At 50.1% G+C, this 9,788-nt stretch overlaps 1 protein-coding gene across 1 annotated transcript; it reads right to left on the bottom strand.

The window, feature by feature from the left end:
* Positions 1–14: 14 nt before the first annotated feature.
* LOC103679910 (inositol 1,4,5-trisphosphate receptor type 1-like) lies at positions 15–9,779 on the bottom strand. The gene is made up of 5 exons (XM_008709432.2): positions 9,638–9,779; positions 7,904–7,999; positions 5,227–5,349; positions 4,070–4,174; positions 15–1,299 (listed from the first exon to the last, which is right to left on the bottom strand). The coding sequence occupies exons 1-5, from the start codon at positions 9,659–9,661 to the stop codon at positions 997–999; spliced, it is 651 nt and encodes a 216-aa protein (XP_008707654.1). The 5' UTR covers positions 9,662–9,779; the 3' UTR covers positions 15–996.
* Positions 9,780–9,788: the final 9 nt, after the last annotated feature.

Raw genomic sequence — 9,788 nt, 5'->3', positions numbered from 1 at the left:
GGCAGACACTTAACTGACTGAGCCACCCAGGCGCCCCAAAAACGTCCAAGGTTTTAAAGTGCTGGATGACGAGGTAGCCCTTAGAGATGAGCAAGAGTGTTGTGGGGTGGGGTGTGCTAAGAACAGGGTCCCTGACCAATGTGCACGCAACAACCCTCTTCACCACTAGCCAAACCTAGGGGGCAGGGAGGCAGGGAGAACAGTGGTGAGGTGGAAGAAGCGTGCACTGAAGAAGGCTGGTCCGTTCTGCCTCGGGGTGGTGGGAGGCAGGAAGAGGACAGAAGCTCCCAGAAAGTGATCTCCAACACAGCTTCCCCTCCCGCAGCCCTGCCCTGCAGTAAGAGCCCAAAAGATCACAACTGTAGCTGGAATCCAGGGTTTCAAAGAAAAAACCCAGCTCCTGACTAACAGAAATAAAGCATGATCCTTTCTAAGTTGGTCACAACAGCTGGTGCGGAGTGTACTGTCAGTACTGAAGGATCCCATTAAAATCCTAATGAAAACCAGGAGCTGGGAAGCCCTCTGGGACAGCCCTATAAAAGTGTTTTAGACGAGTAATTTCAACCCGACTGGCCTGGCATCGCAATGGGACTCGCTGGTGAGCAATGATGCGTCTTATGTGGCAAATGATTCCACCGCCTATAAAATACTAGAGTGTGAAACCCGAACTACCCTGTATAAAAGGGAGAGACCGGTGTCTTCAGAGCAGGTGAGCTAGAAAATGAGCTGTCAAGCTGGCTCAATTTCCTGGTCAAGTGTACCATCCTGTGAACTCAAAGCCCGGCCCTTTCTCCCTTCCTTTTGTTTCCTACATCAAGATACCAAAACAGGACATTCTGAATATCTTCTGTAGAGCTCTCCATCCAATCCAATCCAATCCAATCGGGCACGAAGGGAGACTTTTCTGGGCAGGTGCCTCTCTGAGGCTAGAGCCTGTTTCTCAGCTACACAGGTGTCTAGGTCTGCCCGGTGCTCAGAGGTAGAAAGTGCCATCCATTAAACGAGCTCTGCTCCTGCTTGGAGACACGCCCTGCACCACCCAGCCCAGGCTCGTGAGAGCCCAGGACCGCATGGCCCTGCCGTGCCGGGGCGCATCGCTGACCCACCTCTCAGTTTCTTCTGCCAGTTCATTTCATTGAAGAGGTCCTCGGACCGCAGGAAGAAGTCATTGATCTTGCTGCCTTGCTCGTCCCTCTCTGTAGTGTAGTATATTCGCAGTTTCGACTCCTTGGTTAGGAATTCACATATGCTGGGCACAGGGAACACAATCTGTTCCATGGTTCGGTCTAATCTGACAATCTAGGGTGAGAAAATGGAGGAGCTTACACAGTCATTTTCAAAAACCTTTCACTAAGGCTCTTCTCTAAGGTCATGGGCTCAGTGTTCACGACTGAGTATTATACAAACCTGTTCTTGTGTCTTCTCAGATCTTATAACCCCCAGACTGGGCCGCGTCTCTTACATTTGTATTAAAAAACAGTTTGGGCAAGGGTCTAAGACTTGGTTGTTTTGTTTTATTTTGTTTTAACCTGAGACCCATTAATTTTACTGTGACTAACTTTTGTCTCCACAATTTAAACTGTGTTTTGTGCACATATCCAGATGAGGGGGCTAGGGCTGTCCAACAGAACTTTCTGTAATGAAGAAATGCTTCTGTATCTGAGGGTCTGCCCCACGTGGCTAGTGCAACTGACCCACTGAATATTTCACCTTAACTGAAACAGCCACAAGTGGCTCACGACTACCAGCTTGGGGTATGCACCTCGCCTAAACCTCTCTGGTAGCAAAATTAGTTGTTGTTGGTTTTCCCTAAATAGGAACTTTAAAAAGAGACCTTTGTTTTATCCAGTTGCATTGTGCTCCTATCTGTTATGTGTCGTGACATCTAAAATGTACAGAGCGTGGACTAGTCTGGCCGTTCAACCCCGGTGGAGAGTTCAGAGCTCTCTGAAGCAGCTCTGTTGGGCCCCGGAGTGGACACCTCACAGGTTTTCTCCGCACTCTTCCTAGAGTGGCTCCATCTCCGGACAGGAGGCAGTCTGGGAAGGACTGTGCAAGTTCTCGGACACTGTACTTAGTCACCATCCTGGGGCGTAGGGATTTCAAAAGGAGTGCAGGTCGCAGTACAGCAGGGGCATGACCTCTCTTTCTTCTTCCTCCCCAGAGGCTGGAGAAGTCAGGTGAGGCCCAGGGCCTACGCCTTCTTCAAGAAGATCTGGTTCTCACTCTCTCAACACTTTTGTTCCCTGACACAGCAAGAGAGGTGACTCCGGTCAAGTTGTAGTGGGAAGCTCTCTCAGCTGTGTGACAGGTTCCCATAGCCCTGCGTCTCTACATTCTGGGAGACCAGTGGTTCCCAAATCTAGCTAGAGATTCGGTTACAGGAAGCTTCGCTGTCATACTGATTCTGGTCCTTCAGTCCACCTCATTTAATTGGGGTTGTGGTGTGGGGGTTGGTGACTGGAGCCTGCACATGAATCAGCTTCCTCCCAGGTGACACTGCTGTACAGACAGGTGCAGGGACCAACTCCGCAGTCTCCTGCTGGCAAGAGCCTGCCTGCTTTGCACAGAAGGGGGGCCCTGGATCTCCTTAAGCTGAAGGGATACGATGGGAGATGTGCTTCTGGAATCCAGAGGGAAAGGGGGAGGCTTCCTGGCAAGAACTGAGTCCCAGACTCCAGGGCTGCCCAGCCTGAGTCCCGAGAGTGAAGGCACTCTATAGGGAGCCCTGGGGAGTAACCCCATGTTCTCGGGCTTTGCACAGGTACCTCCCTCAGGAAAGTGGAAGAAATGGCGGTTAGCCAAGGGCAGGATTTGAGAGCTAGGGACACCACGCTCGGCCATGTCTCTCCATCATTTAGTATCTGTCCACACCTCCTTTTCAGGAGACTTATAACTGGGAGTCAGGAGAACACATTCCAATCCTTCCCCACCTCTAACAGGCTGGGTGACCTTGTTCACACCTCTTAACCTGAGCAAGTTCCAGTCTTCTCTCTAGTGGATGAAGGAGCTCTGACACCCTACATTGCAAACACCGAAAGCCTGTCTTTTAAGGGCCCCATAAGACAGGCTAAGCCTGCCACCAAGCTTCTCATCATTAACAATAAATCAAGGGTCTGTGCCCACATGCACTGCCACGGTCAACTCATCAGTAAGGGGATGCATTTTATTAGGACAGCCCAGACACATTTGAGACATCAGGTAAAAATATATGCCTAAAAAGTCTCCGTCCGGAACATTTCATATGGTCCGAAGGAGTCTGCTAGCCCTTCACAATCTTTGTTCCGACACTGATATTCAATTTGTGCACTTCCTCCTCAGCTAAACAAGGCACACCATCCCTCACTGGCCAGAGCCTGGAGACGGAGGTCTGTGCTCAACGCAGGTAACAAAATGCACGCATGGGCCCTGGGGTCAGCCAGACCTGGATTCCAGTGCTGGCACTGCTCGCCCGGCCAACGACACCACCTCTCTGAGTCCTCTCTCAGCGTCTCGCCCTCTGCTAACTGGGAGATGGTCCCGTTTAGCTCGCGGAGGATGAAGAAGGTGTGCTGTGTGTATGTGTGTTTAATGCAGATCTGACTGCACCGCTCCTGTGTAAAGCTCTCCCGCGGTTCCACACGGCTCTTCCGCTAAATCCAGATTTCTTGCAAGGATGGCGGACAGGATTCTGTAGCACCTGGGGCTGCCTGTGCTGCCCTCCCTGCTGCTCACGGAATTCCAGCTCCTGACCCTCTCCTAGCACCTCCTTCCTCAGGGCCTCCACTTGTCACTCCCCACGTCTGCAAAGCGCTCCACCTCTCGGCGCTGCCTGTTTCAGTCCGAATTTTCCTAAGGTCTGTGCTTGGACGTCATTCTTCAGGACAGGCCCCTCTGACCGTCACAGTCTCCAGCAGGTCCCTCTGCTGGACTTTCTTATACTACCTTCTACTTGGCCTCACGGCCTTGTCGGAATTCATACCCACCATGCTGTTGCTCAGCTGAATGACTGAGCGCCAGCCCAGCACAGGGCAGCACCCACGGCAGGCCCTCACCACAGGCCCGCGCCCCGAGTTCCCGCTGCTTTTACCTCTATCTGGGCCGTGTGCTTGGCATAAAACTCCAGAGCTTCATCCCCATCCACTTGGCCTCCAGGTTTCAGCATGGTCTGAAGTTCTTTGTTATGCCGAGCCAGCTAGAACACCGATACAGAAAATGGGGGAGTCACTGTCTCTTTGCGACAGGCACGTACACGCTCCTTTCCAACCTGGGGTATAACGAATGCATCACAACCAGCAGCAAGCTGAAGGGCAAAGGTGGCAGGAGGCTTGCTGCATTCCATCAAGGTGTGCTCTGCACGGCAGCTATTTTGGGAGCTTCGCAGAACAGCCTGGAAAGCTCATGCCCACGTGAGGTCCCTCTTTCCCCGATTTCTTTAGCCAGGTGGGAGGGAGATGGGGTTTTCTGTACAGCCCCGTGGAGTCTCCATTCAGAATGTTCCTAAACCTTCTCAGTGGCTAAACACGGGCAATGGAAGAGATGAGGGGCGGGAGCCAGCACGCTGTAGCGGGGCATACCAACCTCGCGCCCAGTATTGTTGCTGCTTTATCCCTAATTCCTGCACCTCGGCGAGGTGAAAGGGACAGGAAGCACAAGGCTGCAGCAGAGCTGCAGGCTGCCCACACACACCAGCAAGCTCAAGGCACATCAACCTCCAGAAAAAGAAAGTATCTTCAAAAGCCCAGCCACTTGGGAAGAGAGTTATGAAACAGGGCATTTGGTGCCAGGGTAGGAAGCATTACTACACCCCCCAAAAAGCAAACAAAAAGAAGTCATAATGACAAGTTAGTTCCCCAAGATTTCTAAATGTGATAGGCAAGGCAGCTGAGGCTTATTTCTTCAGATTGTTAAGACAGACTTATCAATATTTATGAAAAGCCTAAGACTCCTTTCAACTGCCTCCAAACACAGCCATAAACCATCGAAGTGTCAAGGCTCAGTGAGAAGGCTTTTAAGCAACGTGGGGATTTCCAAGGACATGACGCTACCATGGGAAAACGGAAGAGTCCTGGAACTGAGTACACTGGGTCAGGCTGCCACTAGTACCTGGGAGCCACATTATCATGACTACACACAGCCCGAGGTGGAAACCTTAAAGGAAAAGCAAGTGTAAGCACACATTCACCTTGGAATTCTGGCACTGAAGGCCAGCGACATCTGGCGCTGGGACCTAGGGAGAGGTCATACCTGATGGGCCAATATGTAGATGTTGTGCCCCACGTTCCTGGGGGAGGCAGCTCCGTCCTCGCCGTTTTCGCCATCCTCAAATTCCACCTCACCTTGCATGTAGGCTTTCTTGATCACTTCCACCTGCAAGAACGGTGAAACAAATACAGCTCCTGCTTCAAGGAGACTCACCCAGGACTGGCACCTCCAGTGTCCCCTCTGGGGGCAGACAGTGCCCAGGAAGCTCAGTATTCTTTCCTACCAGGTTATCGACCCAGACTCAAAACCCTTCTCAACACTGCCACAGGCAGTCCCTACCAATCAGCTTCCACTGACATGAGAAATGAAACCCATTTGCTGTAGCTGGACCAAGAGCTATTCTGTCCCCTTAGGAGGGGACGATGGTTACAAAAGTTCCTGGAAATAAGAAAATAGAACACAAATGTAGACTAGAAGCCAGACTTTTCCTGTCTCTACATTTCCTCCTGCCATCTTTCCCTGACCCCCAACCTTTGCCATCACAGCAAAAACTAGTAAGAAATCCACAAGCCTTTAGGAAGAGCTGGTCAAACTATTATGTCTGATTCCACATTTTCCCCCATCCACATTTCTCCATCCCTACACCACGTAAAAATAACGCCATTAACACATAACGTCTACTGGGGTCTTTCTATGTGCCAAGCACTGTGTTTAAGTATTTTAACATTTTTTTCGGGAAATTTAATGCCCAAAAACATTTTATGAAGGGTCAAAGACTACCGTCTATTATGGATGAGGAAACAGACTCAGAGAAGTAAAGGGGCATTCCTAAAACAATACGGCTAGTGAGCTGAGATTTGACCTTGAATCTGCTACCAGAGACCCATGCATGTTGCTTGTTTCACGCTGCAAGCACATTTCCTAGGGCATTTCTGTACCTGTCCTACTGTTCCCACCTACCTCGGTGCCCTAGTCAGGGCCTGGGGGTGAGCCTGCTCATTTCTCAATCTTTCCCTGGTGCCCAGCACAACGCCTTGGACAAAGTCAGGCCTGGCCAATGTTTATCACATGAACAAATTATTCAAGATTTAATCATTTGAAGAGTAGGAACAAAATGCCTTCAACCCCTGAGTTGAAGGGAAAATTAATCATTTTCTTTGATGATTCAGAGGGCATCTCAGCCTCCCGCATTGCCACAAGGCTATTCCCCGGAGTTACTTTTCATTATCCCAGAGCAAGCATGCAGAGGGCCACGCATTTCTGTACTGACATCAGGTCAGGCCCTGAAAGTAATTTTGGAGAAAAGATCCTTGAGATTCTTGCTCTCGGAGCTGGATTTCCTGTTAGTTCTAATATCAAACTAAGTAGACAACATGCTGCATGGGCTGTGGGGGCCAGAATATACATGTATGCACACATGCATATGCACGCACATATGTGCACATGTGTCCTAGACACGAGCGCTTCTCTTCCGTGTGGATTCCCAGAACCACGTTTGTTCCAGGAAGCCTCTGACTCTTCCCATGAGCTGGGAATGATGTTCTCCAGCCACAGGGGGCCACCCAGAAGCCTGTGGCACCCATGGCCCTGGGTGCTGACATTAACTCCCCTCCCCCCACCAAGATGGGGGCATGTTGTTGGTCCGTGAGAGTTGGAATGGGGTATCTTCGAAGTCATTCTGTCCCTATTCGTGAGGGACACCTCGAGCCCCCACCCCGAACCCCCAGTTACATAAGCTATTATGTAAACTCGGAGAGGGCGTCCATCTCAGGCTGAGAACTCACTCCTGACCTCAGAGATCAAAAAGCTGGGCTCACTGTTAACTTTATTTCAAGGAATACATGAAGGGACTTTAGTCTGGCCCCCGGCGCACACAGGTCACCAGGCGACAGAAAAGTTTTAGTGCCCTCATTTAGTTCTGTCAGTTACAGTTTATTTGTGTGGGAAAAAGTCCCAACAGAGCTCTGTGCTCAGCTCATTTCCCTGTCTCTGAGAGCTGCCTGTCTCACAGGCGGCAGCACTGACTCCACCCTGGAAGTCACAGCCCACTGTGAATATCACCCTGCAGAAATAAACAAGATTCGTGTTTCCTTGGGGAAAAAAACCCAGAAACCCAAGACATCAGCACCCAAGAAACACTCTTCTGTTGCCCAGACTACTGGCCCGCAGAAGAGATGTGGATTCTGCAGCTCTGTACGCAGACAGGGCACGAAGAGCAGCAGCGAATGAGGAAGGAGGAGGAAGGGGCCACAGTTCATGGAGGGCGCTGTGCTAGGAGCCTGATGCCAACTGTCTCGTCTACTCTCCAGAGCAACCCTCCAGCCTACAGGATATTATCGTCTTCCTTTTAGGGATGAGGAAACTGTGGCTCAGAGCTGTCAAGTGCCTGCCCAAGGTGACTGGGCAGAAAGGGAGAGCTGTGGACCTGAACTGCGGGCTGCCAGGCCCCCAGCCCACTCGCTGCCCCGGCTCCCTCGAGGGGAAATGAGAGGTGCAGGCGGCCGCCGTCTGCGGGTGTGCCAGGGGAGAGGGCACACCGCACTCACTCAAAGCACCCTTCACTTCTCTAGCCTAGTCAGAGGCCCGGATCCGAGGTTCTCTTTAGACTTCTGAGTCTTTGGTATCTTTAAGAAAACTCCAGGAAGCAGGTCCCCTTTGTGCCACAAATCCAGCTCTGACTGCTTCGTGTCGCGGCCAGGGCATCGGCCGTCCAACTCACCAGTTCCTTCGGCCTCATGTTATAAAGGATTCGCTCCGCGTTCTCACTGTCATGCCTGCTCTCCATGATGGCCAGCAGCAACTTGGAAGCGTTGTTCTAAGTGGACAAACGAGAGGAGACAGTGGAGAGGAGCAGCGTGGGTGGCTGGCCTGAACGTGTGTGCCCAGCCAAGCAAGCGTGCATCCTGGCCGGACAGACAGACCTCGCGTCCCGCGGGAGAGCCACGGGTCTAGCACAGCAAAAACCACCTGCACGCGACAGAGAACGTGCCGCTGCAGACCCCAAAACCGAACTGCAGGATCTGTGTTGGGCCTCAGAGGAACATGTCTGCTTGGGCGTTGTTTCTCCCTAACGTCACCTGACACAAGTCCTAGTGGAAACTGGGAATTTAAACATGGGTGCTTCTCGGTGTGTTGGCACCCTCACGATGCCAGTGGTCGGAAGAACCTGCTATATGGACCCATGACGCCTTCAGGGCAGTTGTGGCTTTAAACCTTATTATTCAGCTTTGCAGGGCAGAGAAGGTAGGCTGTTAAGGTAATTCCTCCCTTTTTAAAAATATCACTATCAGCTCTCATAACCCCTACTATTATAATGAGTACAACTGACACCAGTTAGCAAAAGTGACCCGAAGGAGCACCGTATGCGTGCCAAACCCTAATTTCCCATCTCATTCAAAGTTTTCATGTGCCCACACCCTGCACTTCTTGGCTTGACCTCATTTCAGGTCCTGGGCCTAGGAGACCCTGTGTGGTTCTTTATGCATAGGATTGGAAAGTTCTTGCTATTTTGCATAAGAGGGGGCAGTATTTTTTTTCTCCCCAAGTATAGGTCACAGCAATTCAATCAGGATGCTATGCCATCAAATGCTGGCTTTTCAGAGCACACAAATTTCTATCATAATCCACAGATTACTGGATTGAAGAAGTCACTGAAAGGCTGATCGGTAGCACATAAAATTCTGTTCATCTCAGGCTCTCATCCTATACACTCTGATAAATGGGAGCCAGGCACACGGGAGCTTGAAAAATGTTCAAGTCAATTCTACAACACAGCTTGTCAAAGGAATTAAAAATAGCACACCCACCAGAAAGTCCATTCAAATCATACACCCAGATCAACTATCAATTTGGACTCTCAGTTCTAAATACTAAAGAAATTTAAAATAATCGTGTAATTCCTGTGGGGTTCTGTGTTAACACCTTCCCTAATGACCTTTCTTTCCCATGACACTGTTTATGCAATAAACACAGATCAGCTTTTCAGCTCAACCCTGTGGTTCTAGGCAATTCTGTGACAATGACAAAGTGCTCACTGCTGTGAGCTGTGTATGGGTGTGAGAGAGAGGACGGATCTCAACATGCCCCGACATGGGAACAGTTAAAAAGGAAATGTGCTCAGTAAGGCTAACAGAGTCTGAAATACACTTTGGACACCAAGAGGTCCTTGAACTCTTAAAGAATCTTTGGAACCCCTAAATACAAATGAGGGTCTTTTGGGGGGATATGCTTAAGAAATCAACATCAGCAGTGGTATCCTGTCCTAAGACCCGTATTTGGAGGGGAAGACTGAAGTTTTGCATTTTAGTCAGAACTTACAACATGGATCATTCATTTAGTCTAAACGAGCTGCCTGTATTTAGTTTCATAACATTGACCGTATCACGTGCAGAAGCAAAACACAAAAGTGACTATTTTCACATGCTACTGTCTTTTGCTTTCAATTCCTACTTGCCTTCAGTTCTAATACAAGGTCCATCCTCTTCTTTCCCAAAGGATTGATGTCATTAAGGATCAGGGCTGTGATGATGTCAATGCCATTGGATTCATGGGTGGCTATGCAGTTCTGAGGAAACACACACACACACACACACACACACACACAC

Source organism: Ursus maritimus, unplaced genomic scaffold (genome assembly GCF_017311325.1).
Source record: "Ursus maritimus isolate PB19 unplaced genomic scaffold, ASM1731132v1 scaffold_543, whole genome shotgun sequence".
NCBI classification, from domain to species: Eukaryota; Metazoa; Chordata; class Mammalia; order Carnivora; family Ursidae; genus Ursus; species Ursus maritimus.
The sequence above is the reverse complement of the archived record's forward strand: the minus strand, read 5'-3'. Positions and strand labels throughout refer to the sequence as shown.